At 40.7% G+C, this 23,883-nt stretch overlaps 1 protein-coding gene across 1 annotated transcript in view; it reads left to right on the top strand.

The window, feature by feature from the left end:
• The window catches only part of fam135b (family with sequence similarity 135 member B), a 361,633-nt gene that overhangs the window by 265,754 nt on the left and 71,996 nt on the right, over positions 1-23,883 (top strand). The window contains exons 8-11 of the mRNA XM_073048301.1: positions 480-633; positions 4,392-4,441; positions 12,104-12,259; positions 15,755-15,828. Of these exons, the coding sequence (XP_072904402.1) occupies positions 480-633; positions 4,392-4,441; positions 12,104-12,259; positions 15,755-15,828 (434 nt within the window). The remainder of the gene's footprint in view (positions 1-479; positions 634-4,391; positions 4,442-12,103; positions 12,260-15,754; positions 15,829-23,883) is intronic.

Genomic DNA, 23,883 nt, shown 5'->3' on the forward strand with positions numbered 1-23,883 from the left:
AGTAGATTGTGCGCTTCCACTTAGTGGAACCTTGAAAGGATTTTGCAGAGTTTGCAATCCACAATAAATTCACATTTATTATTCGACTGCTGTTTTTCACAGAAATTGGAATGCATGGCACATAACACATTTTTGAGTCTTGATTAAGAGTGACTTAAATGATTAACAGCATTTTCATTTTAAATTCAAAGCAATGGGGATACATGGAGAAATCTACGAAATTGCTTAGTTGTTTCTGCAAATGATGCTGTTTGAATAATGGAAAATGGCACCTCGTATTTATGTAGCTCTCAAATAATTTCAAAGGTGCTTTATCAAATCAGAAATAATTGGGGTAGATAGCACAAGCTTGGTCAATGAGCAGGGAAATAGAAAACTGATCTAGTTACATTAGTTTTGAATATAACAATGAATTTGCAGTATATGTTGCATTGTGAAACACATTGTTCCTGTATTGATCTCTTTATTCTTTTTGCTAGGGGAGCAATACTATCACCTCTGAGAGTTGCCTTCAGCAAGCGTACCGGTGGCACAAAAACCTGTGCCGAATCCTACTCTCTGCATACAAAGGTCTCCTCTGTTATTTCAGTACAATAATGAAACAGGTCCCGGAAGTGCATCAGATTCAGCTGGGTAAGAAATGTAATTGTGTTAAACTATACATTCCTGTGTGACTGGAGAAATGGCAACCACTTTATTTTTCAGAAGGCAATGGCTGTGTTACTGTACAATATAAATTGGTGCCAAGTGGTCTCTGTGAATTGGCTAACCTGATGGATAATTAATTCAGAGAGCAAGAGACTGCATTCAGTTTACATCACAGTGGTTTGGAAATTTGAATTTAGCCTTTAATCCTGAAAATTATAAAAACACACCTGTAAAAGTGATGGCAAAGCTATCAAATTGTTATAAAAAGACTTCTTTACCAATAAATTAAGGATGATGAAAATAATCTTTATGTGGCACTACTCTTGATTAACTCTCTACTGCCCTCTGTTGCAAGCTGGCAATATCACACTGTCTTCTGAGATCGACTGAATTTGGTAGATAAGTAAACATGGAGTTTGCGAGTAGCACTCATGCTTTGAGAATGCTTAATAATGCGGTACCTTTTCATAAAGTTCCCAGTTCTCTGTAATGTTATTCCCATGCTTTTATACTTTTGCAAATGCCCTGTTTCCTTGATTCACACTCAGAAAATGGACAGTTAGCACAGTATTTCACCTCATTGAAATGCATTAACATTATAAAGCAATGAACTCTCCCAACTCTTCTATTTTTTAAAATATAATGAAAGACAATATTTTTATTTCCAACTGCCCATGAGTAAGAACACATTTTTAACAAAATGAAACAATTGGTTAAGACCCTGTTTTAGAGGTTAGGATTAGGATAATTTGCCTTAGATTAGGATTTAGACAGATTAGGAGAATGGGCAGGAAAGTGGCAAATGAAATACAATGTTAGAAAATGCATAGTCATGCATTTTGATAGTAGAAATAAATGAATGTGCAAACTATTTTCTAAACATGGAGAAAATCCAACACTTTGAGATGCCAAGGGACTTGGGAGTTCTTGTGCAGAATACCCTGAAGGTTAATTTACCAGGTTGAGTTGGTGTTGAGGAAGGCTAATGCAATGTTAGCATTCATTTCAAGAAGTCTAGAATAAAAGAATTGGAATGTGATGCTGAGGGTTTAAGACACTGGTGAGGCCTCATGTTGAGTATTGTGAACAGTTTAGGGCTTGTCATCTAAGAAAAGGTGGGCTGGCAGTGAAGCGGGACCAAAGGAGGTTCACAAGGATGATTCCAGAAATGAAAGGGTTATCATACAAGGAAGGTTTGATGGCTGTGGATCTGTACTCACTGGAATTCAGAAGGATGAGGGCGGATCTCATTGAAACCTTTCAAATATTGAAAGGCCTAGACAGAGTAGATGTGGAAACGATGTTTCCCATAGTGGGGGAGTCTAAGACAAGAGGGCACCTCTAAGGATAGAGGGGATCCATTTAAAACAGAGATGTGGAAAAATTTCTTCAGCCAGGGTGGTGAATTTGTGGCATTTTTTTACCACAGGCAGCTGTGGAGGCCAGGTTGTTGGGGTATTTAAGGCAGAGCTTGATGGGTTCTTGATTGGACATGGCATCAAAGGTTACGGGAAGAAGGCCAGGGAATGGGGTTGAGGAGGAGAAAAAAGGATCAGCTATGACTGAATGGTGGAGCAGACTCGATGGGCCAAATGGCCTAATTCTGCTCCAATGTCTTATGGTCTTATTGCCTGAGGTAATTCTAGGAGTGATCAGCCAAGTTGTATTCAGCTCTGAGAACAGGCCCCAGCAAAAATTTAATCAAGTACTGTGGACGTCATTGTTTTCAAAGGTTATGTAAGCTATGTTCTAATTGAACTGTTATTATATATTTTTATTATAAAGTATCATAATGATTGTATTATTTTTTTCAGATCTCTATGACAAAGGGCTGTGGGGTATAATTTTTATTTAAGGAATACGCTAACATAATATCTTGCAAGTGAAACAATTGCAATTTGATTACAGTTTAAACGTGCCATAAATTATATCCCTTAGCTTATGGTGACATCTGTTGCTACAGCAGACTTTGTGACTCGGATAGGATGAATTCAGAGTAGAGTTATGTTAATTTTAATATGATATTTATGGAATGGAATAACTTGGAGCTTTATTTTTAGAACAGTAACCTATAAAAGGCATGCTGTAAGGTCATGTTGCATGCTTTAAATGCATTACAGCCATGGCACAACAGCACCTGAGGCCAAGGCCAATGCATGGGAAGGAAGGTGTAGGAGGATGTGGGGAGAGAAGTCCAGTGGGCAGACCACTGTTTAGATTCCAGGTTAGTTTTGGGGTGGGTTAGGGAAAGTGCATCAGGGGCGTTGAAAAGGGAGTTTCAGAAGCCGTTCATTTTGTGGGGGGAAAAATGAGGCGTGTTGCTTCTGTGAAACCTGGAAATGCTCTTGAAAATCTGGGCAGGACCAATAGGTGGAAGGTTTGGAAGTGTAGGGTCAATAGATTGGTGCCATTGAGGGATGTGTTAACCCCAGTCAGTTCACCTTGGTAACATCACCTGCACAATCTCCCGTCAGCACAGGTGCACCACAAGGCTGTGCGCTTAAAAATGTGGTGGATATGGCCCAGTACATCACAAGTAAAGCCCTCTCCACCACTGATCAACTCTGCTGCAGGAAAGCAGCATCCATCATCAGGGACACATACCAAAAGGTTTAGGAACAGTTATTACCCCTCAAACATCAGGCTCTTGAACCAACAGAATCTTGGTTTGGGCCTACTCCAGGAGTGGATCTGGGACCCAGTCAGGTTCAGGATGCTGTTGGATTTTATTGTTTGCATGATCTGTGTTTTTTCTCTCTCTCTCTTGAATTGGGTCTTTTTTTAATTGGGTTATTCGGGCTTTTTGCTTTGTGGCTGCCAAATTTAAGGGTGTATAATTTATACGTTCCCTGATAATAAATGTGCTTTAAAATTTTGAAACTTCACTCAACTTCACTTGCTCCATCATTGAAATGTTCCCACAACCTATGGACTCACTTTCAAGGACTCTTCATCATATGTTCCACTGTGGTTGAATGCCCGAGTTGTTGTGGTCATTCATTGATTCTGTTATGGTTATTATTCTACATACTTATTGAGTATACCAGCAAGATAATGAATCTCAGGGCTGTATATGGTGACATATATGTACTTAGTTAATAAATAATCTTTGAAGTTTGAACTTTGAAATATCCCTATTATAACAGGTTCTTCCACCCCCCCCCCCCCACCCTGACAAAGTGTTTAAGATACATGTGTTGAAAACCTGCTCTGACATTTCCCTTAAACTTTCTTCCACCGACCTTATGATGAATGTCTGAGAAGGAAAGGTTCTTTCTGGAGTAGTGTGAATCCATCCAATTATATTCATTGTTATATTTTGCTGCAAAAGAGGTCACAGAGTAGTTAAAGAACAGTGTTAGACATCTGAAGTTCTTGTTACGTGTATCTGCAATATTGATTCTGCATTGTTAACTTCATGGGAAAATGAAGGGTAATAAAATCAACGAGTATGTTAAGTTAATAAATTTGATGAAATAAAATGACCACTCTAACAAAAACTACACTAGAAATCCGAGCAAACACATTTTCTGCCAAAAGCTGATGGGATTAGTATTTAAGGTGGAATAGTATATGGGCCATGCTGGGGTGGAAGAGGCCATAAATGCAATAGATCATTTTCTAGCCTGTTTATTAGTCTTATTCCAGCTTTTCCTGTTTATGTATTGTTGAAAGCTGTAGTTCAATCAGTTTATTCCAATGGGATTGATTTCTCAAAATCTGTATTTTTTTGTCTTTTCCAGAGGACTGTCTTATAGATGAGACACTGTCACAGCTTTGTGTTAACCTGCAGGTGAGAAATTCTGTTGTTTATTTCACAGCAGCTGTTAGATATTGGAATTCAAAACTGAAGTCTGAAGTGGCAGAGTGGGACAGTCTGTACCAGATCAACCTCTTAGTGTCCATTTTTCATTTTCCATCGATGTCTGCTTCTACCTTTTATGACTAGACATTTATTCCTTGTCAGAAGCACAATGTGAAGGCAAGGGAAACTAATAGAATAAAAATTCATGAACAGAAAACAAGAAGCAGATACTTGACAATATGTTTAAAAGTATCACCAAATAATTAATTCCTGCACAAGTTAAACTTCCCACTAATTGGGCAAGAATGGAAAATATAAATGTAATGTGAGGGAGTAAAATAATTGTTGCCTCATTGAAAGCACCAAGTTTATTCCATTTGAGTTTAAAACATTGCTACAGAAATGTCACTCAGGATAAAAATTTAAAAGCTGTTTAGTATAATTTATGGTCATTATGGATTAAGTGAATCTGCCCAAATCCACAGTGTGCCGTTTTTAGTTTGAGGAGCAGTTACCCATAGAGCAAGGGAAGGTACTCTAATTACAAGAGAAGTGGGAGGCAGCCAGAGTAAGTGGCTAGCTCAGGGACCAGTGCCAATGAAAGTTCTCATGAATTTAGAAACACAATTCAAAACAGCCTATTCTGTATCAAGGAAAAGGGTTAGTTGCATTTGTAGAAGCAATCCAGGAACTGCAAAAGAGTGATATTTCTGGAAAATGTTTAATTGTAATGCAAAAAGACATAACTTACCAATTATTAATTATGACAATTGTTAATTGACAAGTCTGTTAAATTGTAAATGAACCTCCACCTTCGTTTTCTGTAGCAATTATTCTTCAGCTGATCACAATGAATGAATGATAAACATGACCATAAATAACATTCTGATTTAAATGTAGAGATAGAATAATCTCTTGTTGCAGGCCAACAACAAATACTGTTTGTTTTAGGCTCTACAGCGCCATCCTTGCCTTTTTTCTGTCATTACAGTTGACTTGTTTCCACTCCAGTTTTATGATTTCTGAGGCTGGCATTTGAATCGGTGTGGAACAAAAACAAGTTGCTGGAGGAATTCAGCAGATCATGACGGGAAATGAACAGCCAATGTTTTCGGCCTAGAGATTTCATCATGGCATGGTCAGCAATCATCGATTGGGGTTTAATTCCCACCGCTGCCTCTACGGAGTTTATAGGTTTTCCCGATCACTGCATGGGTTTTCTCCTAGTGCTCAGGATTCCTGCTACAATCCAAAGATGTACCATGGGGGTTAGTGGGTTGTGGGTATCAGAAGTGTGGCGACTTTACTCCTTATATCATAGGAGATTGAGGGGAGACTTGATAGAGGAATACCAGATTATGAGGGGTATAAATAGAGTTATAGAACCATAGAAAAAACAGCACAGAAACAGGTCCTTCAGCACCTCTAGTCCGTGCCAAACCATTTAAACCTCCTAGTTTCTTCGACCTGCACCAGGACACTAGCCCTCCATACCCCTCTCATCCATGTACTTATCCAAACTTCACTGAAACATTGAAATTGAAATCACATTCACCCCTTGTGCTGGCAGCTCATTCCACAATCTCACCTCCCTCTGAATGAAGAAGTTCCCCCTCATGTCCCCCTTTCACCCTTAACCCATGACTTCTCACCCATACAACACACACAAAATGCTGGTGGAACATAGCAGGCCAGGCAGCATCTATAAGGAGAAGCACTGTCGACGTTTCGGGCCGAGACCCTTCGTCAGGACTCACTGTGTTCCACCAGCATTTTGTGTGTGTTGTTTGAATTTCCAGCATCTGCAGATTTCCTCATGTTTGCACTTCTCACCCAACCTCAGTGGAAAAAGCTTACTGGCATTTACCCCATATATACCCTCATAATTGTGTATATTTCTATTAAGTCTCCCCTCAAACTTCAATCTTCACACACTTTCAATCTTATTTGCTTCTTTCATTAGGTAGATGACCAAAGCTGCACACAGCACTTCAAGATCTACCCTGGTTGGTCCTCCCAAAGGGCTACACCTTGCAGTTGTCCGCATTGAATTCCATCTGCCATTTTCCAGGCCACTTTTCCTGCTGGTCCAGATCACACCGCAGGCTCTTAGAGTCTTCATCACTATCCACTACAACCCCAAATTTGCTGATCCTGTTAACCACATTATCATGCAGATCATTGATACAGATGATAAACAGCAACAGACCCAGCACTGATCCCTGCTGCACTCCATTATGTTGCAGGCCTCCAATCAGAGAGGCAATCATCTACTATCACTCTCTGGCTTCTTCAGCAAAGTTTACTACCTATCTCGAATAGCAAGCAACTGAACCTTTTTGACCAAATTCCCATGCAGGACCTTGATAAAGGCCTTGCTAAAGTCCATATAGACAACATCTACTGCCTTGCCTTCATCAACTTTCCTATTAACTTCCTCTCAAAACTCTATAAGATTGGTTAGACACAGCCTACCAAGCACAAAGCCGTGTTGACTATCCCTAATTAGTCCCTCTCTCTATCCAAATACTTACATTTCCAGTCCTTTAGAATACCTTCCAAAATCTTTGCTGCAACTGATGTCAGTCTCAACAGCCTATAATTTCTTGGCTTATTCTTAGAGCCTTTCTTAAACAGCTGAACAGCATTATCTATCCTCCAATCCTCCAGCACCTCACCCATGGCTAAGTATGTTTTAAATATCTCTGCTATGGTCCCTGCAATCTTGCCTCCATAGGGTCTGAGAAATATATCAGGCCCTGGGGATATATCCACCCTAATTTGCCTCAAGATAGCAAACATCTCCTCCTCTGTAATCTGTATGGGGTCCATGACCTTGATGCTCCTTTGCCTCACTTCTATAGTCTCGGTGTCTGTCGCCTGAGTAAATTCAAAACATAAAATAATCAGTTTAAGATCTCCCCCAAATCTTCTAACTCCATGCATAAATTACCATTCTGATGTTCCAGAGGACCAAATTTGTCCCTTTCAATCTTTTGCTCTTAACACATCTGTTGAAGCTCTTCGGATTCTCCTTCACCTTGTCTGCTGGGGCAGCCTCATGCCTTCTTTTAGCCTTCCTGATTTCTGAAGTGTTCTCTTACATTGCTTATATTCCTCAAGCACTTCATTTCTTCCTACCTGTTGTTATCTGCCATGCACCTCCTCTTTTTTTAATCGTGCCTTGATGTCTCTTGAAAACCAAGGTTCCCTAAACCTTATCCTTGCCTTTTGTTCTGACATGCGCATACAAGCTTTGTACTCTAAAAATTTAATTTTTGAAGGTCTCCCACTCACCAAGTACACCTTTGCCAGAAAACAGCCTGTCCCAATCCACACTTGCCAGATTCTTTCTGATACTATCAAAATTGGCCTTCCCCCCAATTTTGAATCTCAACCCAAGAACCAGACTATCCTTTTTCATAATTATCTTGAAACTAATGGCATTATGATCACTAAATGCAAAGAGTTGCCCTACACATACTTCTATCACCTGCCCTGACTCATTCCCTAATAGGAGATCAGATATTGCACACTTGCTCATTCAGATTTCTATGTATTGATTAAGGAAACTTAACTGAATTCATTTCACAAGTATGGATCCCCCTGCAACTCTCCCCCACAACCCCATGCAGCTCCGGCAAACCTTCCCACTAGGATATAAGACCCCCTTCAGTTTAAATGTGAATTGTCTCTTCTGAACAGGTCCCACCTTCATTGTGGTCTAAAAATCTGAAGCCTTCCCTCCTGCCCTAATTCCTAAGCCACGTGTTAAACGTCTTCCTATTTCTGGTCTCACTAGCATATGGAATGGGTAGCATCCTGAAATCACAATCTTGGAGGACCTGTCCTTTAACTAAGCACCTAAATCCCTTAACTCACTTTGCAGAGCCTCATTCCTCTTCCTACCTTTGTCATCGGTACTTACAGGGATCGCAACCTCTGGCTGCTCAGTCTGAGATTTCCTGGACCCTAGCTCCTGGGTGGTTACCTACTATCTGGGAATCTTGTTCTTGTCCACAGAACCTTCTTTCTGTTACCCTAACAAATAAATCCCTTCTTCTCCCACCCCCCTCTCTGAGCCACAGAACTATATTCTGTACCAGAGACCTGGCTGCTGAGACATTCCTCTGCTAGGTCATAAACCCACAACAGTATCTAAAGTGATATAGCTATTGTTGAGGGGGATGAACACAGTGTAATTCTGCACTGCCTGTTTAACTCCTTTCACCCTCCAGACTGTCACCCAGTTTCCTGTGTCTTGCAGCTTGGGTCTAACTACCTCTCTAAGTGCCTTGTCTGCCACCCCCTCAGCCTCCCAAATGATCCAGAGTTAATCCAGGTCCGTGTCCAACTCCTTAATGCAGAGAGTTCGAAGCTGCGGCTGGATACGCTTCTTGCAGGTGAAATCATCAGGGACATTGGAGGTCTCCCTGCCATCCACATTATGCAAGATGAGCGTTTAACTATCCTGTCTGGCATCCCAACTGTTCTCACTGTGCAAATATAAAGAAGGAAATGATAAATAAACTGGAAAAAAATATACCTGCAACTTTTCATATTCTCTCACTCAAGCCTTACCTTGCGGAAGCCTCGAAGAGTTCAAGTCCCCACTTTAGCATGGTCTGCTCTAACAAAGGCCACTCCGCTTACCCCTGCCTTATTTTAATTTGCACTTGCTAATGAATCCTGAACTCTGATTGGCTGCTGTTCAAATGGTAAAATTCCCACAAAGCGCTGTTTTTAACATACACTCACTCCTTTTCTCACTCCCCATCTCTGAACATCCTCTGTGCCAATGCTGAAACTCCTGCGAAGCATTGCTCTTTAATGGACACTTGCCGACCTGAGTGAGTCACTCTTTTTCTTGCTCCCAATCTCTGATTTCCCACTGTTGTCATGGGATAAATGCAAGCAACCTTTTTTTCCACTGAGGTTAGGTGTCACCAGAACTAGAAATCATAGTTTAAGAGTGAAACCTATGAGGAACTTGAGGTTGAGGGAGAACTACTTCACTGAGAGAGTGGTAAGAATGTGGAATGAGTTGTCAGCAAAAGTGATGGATAAGGTTTTGATTTCACTATTTAAAATAAATTTGGAAACGTACATGGATGGGAGGGGTATGGAGGGCAATGGCCCAGGTGTGAGTCAATGGGACTAGGCAGAATAGTAGTTTGGCATGGAGCAGATGGGCCAAAGGACCTGTTTGTGTGCTGTAGTGCTCTATGACTCCACGTTATGTGACAGTTGCAGGCTGCCTAGTACAATTCTCGCTGATGTGATTTGATGCAAATGATGCATTTTACTATGTTTCAATTTTTTGCATGTACCTGTGACAAACAAAGCTAACCTTTAATCATCAGGTCTTTGCCCGAAATATTGTCTGTTTATTCTCTCCATAGATGCTGCCCGACCTGCTGAGCTTCCCCGCATTTTGTGGGTGTTGCTCAAGATTCTCAGCATCTGCAGAATGTGAGATCACTGTGAAAAAATATTCCACGGATGGGAAAAGAGGTGACTGATGAGTCTCATAGGCGGGTGGTATATGAGACAATGCCTTCCTTCTAATGGTTATGTTGGGCTTTTGTCTCCATCTGAGGCCTCAGGAGATCCTGTCTGTGGCATTACTGTGCACAGCATTCCTTTAACCTTGAATATTATTTCCTCTTCCCACTGGCCCACGCCTTCTAGATGCAGACTCCACGTTATCCTCTTAAATTAATGTGAGAATCCGTTTCTGCGATGGTTGTTCGAAATGTAACCCAGATGATCATCTTTATCATCTTATGACAACTCTGCTGTCTGGCCAGGTTGTACTGCCTGGTTGTTTTTTTTAAAAAAGAGGTTAAGTTAAATCAGTAAATTAACTTTGTAGTGATGTGGGATGATAGGTTAATTGGCCATTGTAAATTGCCTCTAGTACTAGGACCTGGAAATATGGGAGTAATAAAAATTAGGATTGATGTAAATGGATCCTTGATGTTCATTATGGAGCTGATGGGTTAAATAGAAGAGCAGATAATTATTTAAATGGTGAAAGATTGCAGCATGCTGTTGTGCAGAGGGACTTGGGAGTGCTTGTGCATGAATGACAAAAAGTTGGCTTGCAGGTACAACAGGTTATTAAGAAGGCAAACGGAATGTTGGCCTTCATTGCTAGAGAGATTGAATTCAAGAGCAGGGAGGCCACATCTGCAGTACTGTGTGCAGTTCTGGTCTCCATACTTGAGGAATGATATACTGGCTTTGGAGCCAGTTCAGAGGAGGTTCACCAGGTTGATTCCAGAGATGAAGGGGTTAACCTATGAGGCGAGATTGAGTCGCATGGGACTATACTGTCTGGAATTCAGAGGAATGAGAGGGAATCTTATAGAAATATACAAAATTTTGAAAGGGATAGATAAGATAGAAGTAGGAAAGTTGTTTCCATTGGTAGATGAGACTAGAACTATGGGACATTGCCTCAAGATTCAGGGGAGAAACTGTTTTTCCTAGAGAGTGGTGAATCTGTGGAATTCTCTGCCAGGGAAGCAGTTGAGGCTTCCTCACTATATATATTTAAGATACAGTTATACAGGTTTTTACATAGTAGGGGAATTAAGAGTTATGGGGAAAAGACAGGTAGATGGAGCTGAGTTTACGGACAGATCTGCCATCATCTTATTGAATGGCGGGGCAGGCTCGATGGGCCTGCTCCTATTTCTTATGTTCTTATAAATGACCTATTATCTTGCTGTATGTTTCTATGCTTCTTAAGATGAAGCATAGGATGGGATAAAGATGTTAGAAAGAGGCGATTGCTTCAGTTACTTGCACCTCAAAAAATAGAACTGTTTCTGTGCTGAGTAAGAAGAATACCTACAGGAGATAGTATTTTTCTTTCCACTTCTGACCTGGTTTCATCAGGTATCCCCACCTTCCTGCTGTAATTCTTTCTGCTCCTCTTTAAGTACCTGCATATCCCTCAGAGAGAGTAAAATGATGCAATAAGTTTAATGTTTCCAGTTCTGAAGTTTAAGTCGTCTTGATTGAAAATCTGGTAATCTGCAAGCTAGGTGATGCAACGTTCATAGCAGTGTTTAGCTGAGGGTGCAATGGAACTAATGAATGTTCAGTACAAGTCCAAAGCTGAGAGCTTGTTGGTACATCAGTGTTAGTGATGTTCTGAGTTGAGTTGTGCCTGAGGCAGTCGGTGGTACTGGTATACTGTGTACCCTCACTGAACCTCCTGCAGCACTGCATTCAGTTATTCAAGATCAAAGCCAAGTTTATTGTCCTGTCTAAAATCATGCATTTCACAGGCTAAGCCAGCAGTAAATTACACATTGCTAGTTGCCCATGAGGAGGTGGAGGTGAGGTGCCTCCTTGAACAGCTGCAGTCTTTGAAGTGTGTGCAGACCCACAGTGCTGTTGGTGAGAGGGTTCCAGGCTTTTGACTCAGCCACGGAGAAGGAGGTAGGTTCCCGAGTCTCTCTTCAGTATACTTTATCAAAACTTTACCATTTAATACTTTCTTCCTCACCTGTTTGTCCTTTGCAGGATCTGTCGCCATTCCATTATGACACAGTCGATAAAAATAAGATTGCTATAGGTTGCGGTTAAGATTGTGACAACATGCCCAATGTAATGATTTTATTTAATTTTTTGCAGATGTTTAGCAGTCCAGATAAAGTGGCAGAACAGATCAGCAAGGATCTGCAGCAGCTCTGTTCCTGCCTTGTAGCTCTGTGGAACCAGTTCCGGGTCAGCACGACTCTTCAGGAAGATGTGACAGCTTTCTTACGGCAGGACCATCACAGTCTGAGGGTAGTGGTGCCACAGTTTGTATTTATAACTGTTTAGGATTCATCTTTCATGAAACTCCAGTTAGGCCACAAAGATTCCCAATGATTTCCTCTGCCTTCCATGTATGGTGATTATTTTGTTTCTGGATACTTATTCCTTCCAAATTGTAGGATTGTGAAGAAGCAGTCATCATATTTGCTGCCGAAACGTCGACTGTACTTTGTTCTATAGATGCTGCCTGGCCTGCTGAGTTTCTCCAGCATTTTGTGTGTGTTGCTTGGATTTCCAGCGTCTGTAAATGTTCTCGTTTGTGATCATATTTACTGTCACAGGATTTATCAGACCATTCTGCATTCGCCTGTGTTCATCATTCTGGCTGGTTTCTACCAATACTTGAGAGTGAGACTTAGTTGTGAGGTGAAATTCTTAGTAGATTAGAAACTACATTTTTCCTGCAACAAATCTATTGATCTAGATATTAAGTAAGTCAAATCTTTGATTGGTAAGAAGTCAGCTATGGTTAACTAAAATTATGCAACTTGGACATGGAATGTGTATTGAATTTGGGAAGAGAAATTAGAATGCAAATACTAACCAAAATCTCTCTTGGAAACGAGGTGCGTTGGCTTTCACGCTATGTTTGATACTGTTAAATAGTTTACTGTCTTTGCTAATGTTTAAGGTTGTCCACTTGAATCAGTTGTCAAAGGGCGTTTATGAAGAGTGAGGAACTGCCGCCGAGCCTTAAAGGAGAAGGAAGACAATAATATAAATCTGGAAGAAAAAAAGTTAGAAAGCTTAAAGTAACGACACATAAATTGCTCATCAGATAAGTTGGCATCTGAAGTGAAAGAAGGAGAAAGCGGGGGATAACATTTCATGTTGCTGGAAGTATACTCAGTGTCACTTTATTAGGTACACCCTGTACACCTCATTAATGCAGATATATAATCAGAAACTGCTGATCTCCTGGGATTTTTATGAACAGCTATATCTAGAGTTTACAGTGAATGGTGTGAAAAAATAAGTAAGCAGTAAGCAGACATTTCTGTGGGTGAAAACACCTTGTTCATGAAAGAGGTCAGAAGCGAATGGCCAGACAGGTTCAAGTTGACAAGAAGGTGACAGTAACTCAAATAATCACATGTTACAACTGTGGTGTCCAGAAAAGCATCTCTGAACACATAGCACGTTGAACTTTGAGGTAGATGGGCTGCAGTAGCAGGAAACCATGTACAAGCACTCAACGGCCACTTTATTAGGTACAGGAGGTACCTAGTAGATGTAAATAGGAAATAAAACAGCTTTTGGGATGTAGAGAACAGTGTGATACAGGAAAGAATAAAATGTAAAGTAATAATTGTAGGAGACAAGGGTGATTAAATAGCAAAAGGAATAATGGTTCAAGGCAAAAGTAATTGTACTAGAACAAATGAAGAAACCAGAAGTAACTATGAGCTGGATATAATTGGCAAAAAAAAATCACTAAGCAAGTTGTTAACCCTGGTATTGAAATATATAATCTGTTGACCTAAATGCTGTGTTGCTATTCTTTAATCCTCTGTGCTTTCAATGAAGTAATATTGAAGGGTGAGGACATTCAGGTCAAGAGTAGATGAGAGACAAGAAATTAAAGCAACAGAGAATGTGGAATCACGTTTGTTGACCGAATGGAGTTGATCCATATAATTAGTTCTGAGGATAAGTTGCATTATTTGGAAGACTGTTAATTAGGCCTACTTTCCAATATTTTCAGAATCTAACTATTTATTTTCAAAACAAGATTAATTGCTTTCTGTAATCTACGTATCAGTTTTCTTTAATATCAGGAACACTTCAAAAATATCAGTCATTAACCTAATAAGTTCCAGGAAATAATGCCCAATTTGTGCAGGTTCTCCTCGTATTTAGCACTATTGGTAGGGAAACCAGCCTGTTTGATTACTTTCCAAATCTTAGCATGGCATTTTAAAGGTCCAAGGATTGAAATCCCTAAATTGCTTTAGGAGCTATTATTGGTCTAATGTGAATAACTTCATGCCATAATCAACGTTGAAAGGCATTGTCACAGTTTTGTTTATTTGTAGGTGTCTCTGAAATTTTCTGCCTCCTTGCATATTGTTTGTGGTTTGATAATGGTAAATTTGGGTTTGTGTTTAGTAACCCTTCATTTGAATCATTTACAATTAAATTGAGTAGTATAATCTCAACACAAATCCTTGCAGAGTACTACTTATCACATGCAGTCAATTAGTGAATGAGTCATTGTTACAGCTCTCTATCTCCTGGTCATGCAGCTTTCTTGCTGAGTCAATTCCATGGGCTTTAACTTTAGCATTTGAGGGACTTTATCATTTACCATTTCAAAATCCACATCACCCATGCTTCTTTCCCTTGCCTTAGTCATTGTTTCAGAAAATTTAAGAGGCTTGTCATGAATTCACTGTGATCCATCAATTAGTTGTCTTAAAATGTAGTAACGTGGGTCCTGAATCATAAAAGCATCAGATGTTATCAGTATATCATTTCAGCAAGATGGTGTTTTCATTGTTAACGTCATTATACAAAATAACTGCTACCTCTGTCAGCGAGGAGTCGGTGTGAAAAGGCGGTGCGCAGTCCAACAGCGAGTGATTGCCTTAGCCGCTTTTTGTATGATGGCAAGACTCTGTTGGACATTGGTAATGCGGAAGGCTGCAGTCTGATTCACTGTTTTACTGGTGAATGGTGGAGGCAGACAACATGTGGCCTCGGTCATAGCAAAGCTGAAGCCTCAAACTGCGGTGCCACTTGTTAGCAGCTACCTAGGAAAGAGGTGTCAGAGTTGGTGCCCTCCACCAGAGACGGTGTGGCATGGTGTCAATCCTGGAATCATGGTTCTGCCGTGCAGTGTTCCTTCAGCAGAAAACAAGATGTATTGTGTTTAACTGCAGTCTGCTGCAACATTCATGGACCCAGGGACTTGGATTATATGCAACACACACAAAATGCTGGTGGAACGCAGCAGGCCAGGCAGCATCTATAGGAAGAAACACTGTTGATGTTTCGGGCCGAGACCCTTCATCAGGACTATATGTCTTCTTTGTGTGCCTGTATTTTACTCCTGTCTTAGAGGTGCTATACGTGCCTTGTGATGTAAATTACTGTTGGCACTTTGTTTTGCACATTGGCCCCAGAGTAACGCAGTTTCATTTGGCTATATTCATGCATGGTTGAATGACAATTAAACTTGACGATGAACTTGAACTTCACTTGACCCATACATACAGTTACTCTCAGTGTTGCACTCCAGTGAGTTTCTTTAATCTCACAGTCATTTTGGCAGCAACTTCATTGTACAGAAGACTGAACTGTGCATGGGAATTCTTTAGTTCGTACTTCCCTAAGGTTTGGTTTAAGGAGTACAAATGGTCAGAAACTCAATATTTTAAAACATACTGAAAGATGAGTAAAGACACAAAGTAAATGGTTATATAATTAGGGAGAGAACTCAGATTCTTATTTGTTTGTGCACAGGTAAGAAGATTCTCAGAGGCCTTCTTCTACATGGAACACCAGAAACAGATGGCACTTACATTCCAGGAACACATGTGAGTATTTTTGTTAATTATTATCAGGTGCTACTTTTCTATTAAGCAAATTTTATTTTCTAAATTCACAGTTAACATCTTTCTCTGTGTAGAAGGTACTTGTGCTAGCATGTTTCTATTCTTTGGGCCAGGCTATCGGTTGAGTGAGACGTTGAATAAGACAGATGAGTGAGAAGTAAATGGAGGTATACCACTGACAATTACTTTGTAAGTTCTTTTGGTGAAGCAGTGGTGAAGTGCCTCCTTGGGCAAGAAGGGTGGATGATCAGGGAGTCGTTTACTTTTGTACCGTTCTCCAAGACCTGGATGACTCGCTTCCAATCCATTTCTGTGCATTGGACTTTACCGATGAGTGTTTTAGATGCTCTGTTAGCTGGGGGCAGCTGGTGATTCATGGAGTGGGCAGTTGTTCTAATTTAGGATGTTGTACACTCCCTCTCTATTTGCACTTGGATTTCATTTGTCACTGCCCTACAGAGTTACGGTGCTTGGTGGTTGTTCTTCACTTTGTGTTGCAAGGCAGAGGCTCCCCTGAGTGTCTGAGTATGTTACATTTTTCCCTCGGAGGCATTGAGAACATCTTCCTGGAGGTCTCATGAGGGAGGTTAGGGTAGAGACCAGGCATCTAGTATCAAGTTGTACTGTGGATCAGTCATCAGAACTCAGCGAGCATGACTAGAGCTTTGAATCTGGTGGTGTTGGCTTGGGAAAGAAACTGGCATTTCATCACTAATCCTGATAATGGATTTTGCAGAGGAAATATTGTTAGAACTTTTAATTACCTTCTATGGGTTGCTGTTGTCTCTAAAGCATGCAGAAGGATTTTTTTTTTTAAAAACTGCTATCCAGTAGACTAAGAGATTAGTCCCATGTCTTGGTCTTCAAAAATCCTTTTCCCCAGACAGCTGAAGATTATATAGGACATTGGAAAGAAGAATAACTTTTGCCATCATTGTCAAATGAGAGGTGGCTCCCAAGGTATGGAAAATGATCCAATTTTGTTCACTGTAAAATCTTGTGTTTTGATTAGCTATAGAAAATAAAATACTCAATATGTTTGGCAGCATACCTATGCTTGGTTTACTCCAAATCCTTATATTTTTTCTTCCAAAAAAAAAGTTTGTAAGCTATTCTGGCACTGGTGTGTTAAGAGTAGAGTATTGCCCACCTTTCCCCAACCTGCCCAGCTCGGTTCTACGGGAGCCCTGGTTGTCACTCACGTCCAACATCTGAGGTGGTTCTTCTTTCTTGGTGATGATTGCTCTCTGGAGGGGTTACTGCAATGTACTTAGAACATAGAAATCTATAGCACATTACAGGCCCTTCAGCCCACAATGTTGTGCCGTCCATATAACCTACTCTAGAGACTACCTAGAGCTTCCCTACTGCATAGCTCTCTATTTTTCTAAGCTCTATGTACTTATCTAGGAGCCTCTTAAAAGACCATATTGCATCCGCCTGTACCACCATTGCTGGCTGTGCTTTCCACACACGCACCACCCTCTGTGCAAAAAACTTATCTCTGTCATCCCCCTTGTGCCTACTTCCAAGCACCTTAAAACTATGCCTCCTCATGTTAGCCATTTCAACCTGGGAAAAAGCCTCTGGCTATCCACACTATCAGTGCCTGTCATCATCTTATACACTTCTGTCAGGTCACCTCTCATCCTCCATTGCTCCAAGGAGAAAAGGTCAAGTTCACTCAACCTATTCTCATAAGGTATGCCCTCCAGTCCAAGCAACATCCTTGTAAATCTCCTCTGCACCCTTTCTACGGCTTCCACATCCTTCTTGTAGTGAGGTTACCAGAACTAAACACAGTATTCCAAGTGGGGTCTAACCAAGGGCTTATATAGCCGTGACATTATCTCACGGCTCTTGAATTGAATCCCACAGCTGGCGAATGCCAACACACCATACATCTTCTTAACAACACTGTCAAACTGCGCAGCAGATTTAAGTGTCCTATGGACACATACCCCAAGATCTCTCAGATCCTCCACACTGCCAAGAACCTTACCATTTATATTATATTCTGTCTTTAAATTTGGCCTGTCAAAATGAACCACTTCACACTTCTCTGGATTGAACTCCATCTGCCACTTCTCAGCCAAGTTCTGCATCCTATCGATGTCTCGCTGTAACCTCTGATAACCCTCCAGACTATCCACACACTCTCAATTTCTGTGTCATCGGCAAACTTACTAACCTACCCTTCAACTTCCTCATTCAGGTCATTTATAAAAATCACGAAGAGTCGTCCCAGAACAGATCCCTGAGGCACTCCACTGGTCACCAACCCCCATGCAGAATACGAATATCTGCAACCACCCTTTACCTTCTCTAGGCAAGCCAGTTCTGTATCAACAAAGCAAGGTCTCCTTGGATCCCATGTCTCATTACTTTCTGAATAAGCCTCGCATGGGGAACCTTACTTGATGCTTTTTTATATATATGTTTATACAGAAGTCAATATTCAGATTTTTGGGACTCTTCAAACCTTTAAGTCAATGAGAAATAGGGTTCAAGGAATTGATTGCTCTGGAAAGATTTCCCATGTGGGTCTAACGACTATGTCTTCCCAGCTAAGCATTTCACCATTTTAACTTCTAGTGATCACCTATTAGCATAGGAACCACAAGCTCTTTTGCCTGCTTTGGAAACCTTGAATGCCAACAAAGCCAAATTACCCCTTATTGAAAATAATGTGTCTCAGGGAAATACAGTTCTTCAATGAAGGTTTCATTTAAAATATTATTTCACAGTCTGCTGACTACAGATGGTTTCTAAGAACAATACTTGATACATTCTATGATACTATAATGGAGAACAACTTTCCAATGTTATTGTTACCAATGTCTTTGGAAATTCTCAAAGAGCATTACAGGCCATTATCTCTTCCTCTGTTCTTCGAACTGAAGATTCCGCACAGTTTTCTGCTCTGGTGTGGCTATGAGTCATACCTATTTTTCTACTCACAATAAATTGTTGCTCATGTGAAATTGGCTTCTCCTGTTTTGCATCATGCTTTGCGCAGCTGTAGCTATTAGCTGCTGGCTGCAGTCATCGCCGTACATTCTCTGTCTGGATCTCAGCTGTCAGGTTGATTTTCAATGTGCTGCAAGGGGAAACATGGTAAAAGATCTTTGCCTTCCAGCTGATGAGCGTAAGGCCCATGTGCACTTCAATGAGGAAATCAACCATAATTTAGTGCTTGGATTCCAAGCATTGACACGAACAAGTGATGGCTTCTTCATAACAAAAGAAGGTAGAAGTAGAGCTGTAGACCCTGCTTTCAATCACAAATGTAGAATACAGTGGATTCATTAATCCTCTCAATTGTTTTCCCATAAACAAGAGTAACAGATTGAAAATATTTGGAATCTTCAAATTAACAAAAAATAATTAGACACAACGTATATTAGTGTTTTCAGCAAGGAGACCAGAGCCAGTAAGAGAAAGATAGTAAGACTGGATATATACTTTTATGAATAAGGAGGGATATCAGAGTATGTTTACTATATACAACCTTGAGATTTGTCTCCTTATAGGTAGCCACAAAACAAAGAACCCCAATAGAACACATTAATAAAAATACCTTCAAACATCCAATGTGCCAAAAAAGCACGAATTGTGCAAACAATAAGAATACGTAACTAACATTCAGAACTGAATTTCATGAAAGCGAGTTCATAGCCAGGAAGCCAGTCACAGCCAATCCAAGATCCCATTCATTGCAGGTCCTGGTTTCTGTTCAGCATAGTGACAAGTAAACCTCACTAAGCAGCAAGCTGATCACTGGGCCTCCCTCGCCTCTGGCCCCTACACCCTGACATTTTCAATTGGGCCTGACACTTAAGTCAGCCAAATAGTGGGTCATTCCTTGCTCTCAGACTCAGGCCCTGCCACTTGAATATGCTGTCAAGTCTAGGACATGTTGCCTCGATTTGGTCCATAGCCGACTTTCCAATTCTGCCTGGCACTGCGCTTAAACCGGTCAAATCTAAGCTTGTTCATCGTTCTCGGGGCCCAGTCTCCGATGCCTTGAATCTGCCTCTCTTCAGTTCTGCTGCTTCAAATCACCTCCAAGTCTACTCCAGCAACCAAACATCGGCTTGTTCCCCCCTCTCAGACCCAGGCCATGCCACAAATGTCCTGCACCTTTGAGACTACACACCACAAAAATGCCACGTCGTACAGGCTGTTCCAAAGCTCGACTCCAAAAGGGAAATTACGGGCTATTGATTGCAGTGAATGTTTTCAAGAAAAAGTGTGATCAATAAAGTATTACTACTTTATTAATAATTGTTTTTGCTACCAGAAAGTCATTGCTGTGCTTCAGCAGCACAATCTTAATGGATATCAAGGAGCCAAAGTGACATAAAGTGAATAATTAGCTGAAGGCTGGAAAACAATTTGCACAAATAACTGGAGATAGGGAAAGATTGAATTTTGGTGGGGTTAAAGGACTTGTAAAAGAAAATTGCAAATGCTGGATGTCCGAAATAGAAGCACAAATTATGGGAAACAGTCAGCAGATCAGGCAACATCTATGAAAAGAGAAACTGGTTTGGTTTTATCACTTCAGGTCTGACACCTTTGTAAATATCTGATACCAAACTGGTGTCTCTAGATGCTGCAACTTGAAGCAAGGGTTACAGATAAAGAAAAGAATTGTCTTTTGCAGTAATCACAACCCTTCCCTACTGTGTTCATTTCTTAATTATTTAACAAGTCACTTGCTTTTGACCTGTATCATCCTGAAAGATATGTTTGGACCAAATTTCCAATTATCTTGATATAAAATTTATATAGGTCACCTTTAAATCTTCTTGTGTGTGTAAGAGGAAAGTTGACCCATAGTCTACATGCTGAATTCAGTGTTGACCTTTCACATAGCTAAGTGGTGTTTGTAGTAAACATTAAATGTCAAGCTGGCACTGAAGGAGCTGAGTACTGAAATCAATAGTCATAAGACAGTGCATCCTGATGCTGTCCCGATCATCACTGAGGACATCAGTCAGGTCAGTTTGAATAAGTCTTTGGCCAACTAGCACCAACATGTCGCCTAGTGAACCAGAGGAGCCAACACATGCATTCACAGTTACACCAACATCAAGAATGTTTACTTTCCCAACCCATACCCGTGCTTACTCTTTTGCAAGTCATATCACATGGCTCTACTTTCACTCCAGCGATATAGACAGAGACTAAGGACCAAACTAAGAATGGTGAGGACCATCAATTATGGTTAAGGTAGGTGGAGGTACATTTTACAGGACTGCTTTGAACTGGTAAATTGGACAAGGAATTCATCTTCAGATCTGACTGTATATGCCACAGCTGTCACTGATTTTTATCAAGATGTGGATACGAGTGTGCCTTTGAAAACATCCATGTTTTCACAAACTAGGAGCCCTGGATGGACCAGGAAATTTGCCGCCTGCTAAGGACTAAATCTGTGGCATTTAAGACTGATGATCTAGAGTCCAGAATAAGTCCAGAGTGACACTGAAAAGGGATTTTGTGTGAAATTTGAGACATAATCTAATGCCTAGCAGCTATGGCAGGATTTGCAGGCTGTTAATTCTTACAAAATGAAATCTAACAGCATAAATGGCTGCAATGCTTCACATCCCAGTAAGCTCAATGCCTTTTATACAGGATTTGAAAGGGAGATTAATATTGCACTTATGCAAATCCCCACAGCATCCAATGAGCTTGTGATCTTTGTCTTAGAGGCCGATGCCAGAACATCCATCAAGAGGATGAACCCTTGGAAAGCATCTGGCCCTGATGGTTGATCTGGCCAGATTTTGATAACCTGTGCCAACCAGCAGGCTGGAGAGCTCAAGGACATTTTAAACCTCTCATTGTTGCAGTCTGAGGTTCCACCTGCTTCGAAAGGGAAGCAGTTATACTAGTCCCCAAGAAGATCAGGGTGAGTTGCTTCAATGACTATCACCCAGTGGCACCAGCAATTTACTCCAATGATGTGCTTATGGTTGGAGTTGACTCCTTCAAAGCAAGGATCTGGACCTGCTGCAATTCACTTAACATTGTAACAGGTCTTCAGAGGATGCAATCTCTCAGCCGCTCTCACTGCTTTGAACAACAGGAAAGCATATATCAGGTTGCTTTTTATCAATTATAGCTTGGTGTTAAAAATTTTCATCCACTCAGCATTAATCGCTAAGTTTCTCAATCTGGGCCCCTCTCTGCAACTGGATCATTGGCTTCTTCATTGGGAGAAAACAGTCTGTATAGATTGGAGATAATACCTCGTCCTCCCTGTCAATCACCTCAAGGATACATGCTCAGCCCACTGCTCTACTCTCCACACTCATGATTATGTGGCTAAGCACAGCTCAAGTGCCATTTATAGGTTTGCAGATGACATCTCTGTTATTGAAAGAATCTCAGATGGTAATGAGTATGCTTACAACAGTGAGTTAGATTAACAGGTTCGTGATGTCACAACGAGAACCTTGCACACAATGTCAGCAATATCAAGAAGTTGATTGTAGAATTCAGGAGAGCATGCACCAGTCCTCATTGAGGGGTCAGTGCTGGAAAGAGTGAGTGGCTTCAACTTCCTGGTGTCAACAAATCTATATGTGTTTTGGGCCTGATACATTTATATGCCATCTTCATGATTGTACCGATGGCTGCATTTCTTTAGAAGTTTGAGGAGATTTAGTCTGTCACCAAAAACTTGCAAATCAATATTCTGACTGGTTACATCGAAGTCTGTAATGGAGGCTCCAATGCACAGGATGTAAGAGGCTGCTGAGGGGCTGTAAAGTCAGCCAGTTCCATCATGGGCACAACTCTCCTTACCATTAAAGGCATCTTCAAGAGGCAACACCTATCATTAAGGACTCTCACCATCTGGAACATGCCCTCTTCTTATTCCTACCATTAGTGAGTCTGGTCACCTCATTATAGGAAGGATGTGGAAGCTATGGAGAGGAGATTTACCAGGATTTTGCCTGATTTGGAGAACAAGTCATATGAAGCAAGGTTAGCAGAGCTGGGACTTTTCTCTTTGGAGCGCAGAAGAATGAGAGGAGACTTGATAGAGGTCTACAAGATTATGAGAGGCATAGACAGGGTTGACAGTCAGTACCTGTTTCCCAGGGCACCAATAGCAAACACCAGAGGGCATATGTACAAAATTAACAAGGGAAGTTTAGGGGAGACATCAGGGGTAAGTTTTTTACACAGAGGGTTGTGAGTGCCTGGAATGACTTGCCAGGGATGGTGGTGGGGGCTAAAACATTAGGGGTATTTAGGAGCCTCTTGGACAGGCACATAGATGAAAGCAAAATGGAGAGTTATGGGGTAGTGTGGGTTTAGTACTTTTTTTAAGGATTATATGGGTCAGCACAACATGGAGGGCTGAAGGGCCTGTACTGTGCTGTAGTGTTCTATGGTTCTATGGTGATACATCCCATTATTTAGGAACAGCTTCTTCTCCTCCATCATCAGATTTCCAAATGCTCCATGAACCAATGAACACCACCTCAATATTCCTTTTTATTCACTGTTTATTTATTTTGTAATTTATAGTAATTATTATGTCCTTACACTGAACTGCTGCAATAAAATAAGAAAGAAAGCATGTCATATAAAACAGGAATAATAAACCTGATTCTGATTCTAGTTAACCTGTGAGCTCCATTCCATTTTCAGAGTTAGGAAGGAAATGTTCTCTTTGATAAATTAAGCAGATAGAAAATATAGCTTTATTGACCCAAGGGAAAGAAATGCAACTTTAAATTAAATCAGTTAACTACTTTTTAATGTTATCGTTAATTCTAGGCAGTGTATCTCATTGCTCATCCTCGGCTCAGACTGTAGTTCTTTGCCAGTGACCCTCTATTTTAATAAAAGTATCCTTTTATATATATTGATATTAAATTACTGTTTCTTTAGGATACAGTTAATGATATTTTGACAGGGCTTTTGACTTTGTGCTCTGTGAGATAAGTGAGATTTGCAAAGTGTTACCTGAGAGGCTACTCAAGATATCAGAACAATTACCGTAGATTC

Source organism: Hemitrygon akajei, chromosome 1 (assembly GCF_048418815.1).
Source record: "Hemitrygon akajei chromosome 1, sHemAka1.3, whole genome shotgun sequence".
Classification (NCBI taxonomy): domain Eukaryota; kingdom Metazoa; phylum Chordata; class Chondrichthyes; order Myliobatiformes; family Dasyatidae; genus Hemitrygon; species Hemitrygon akajei.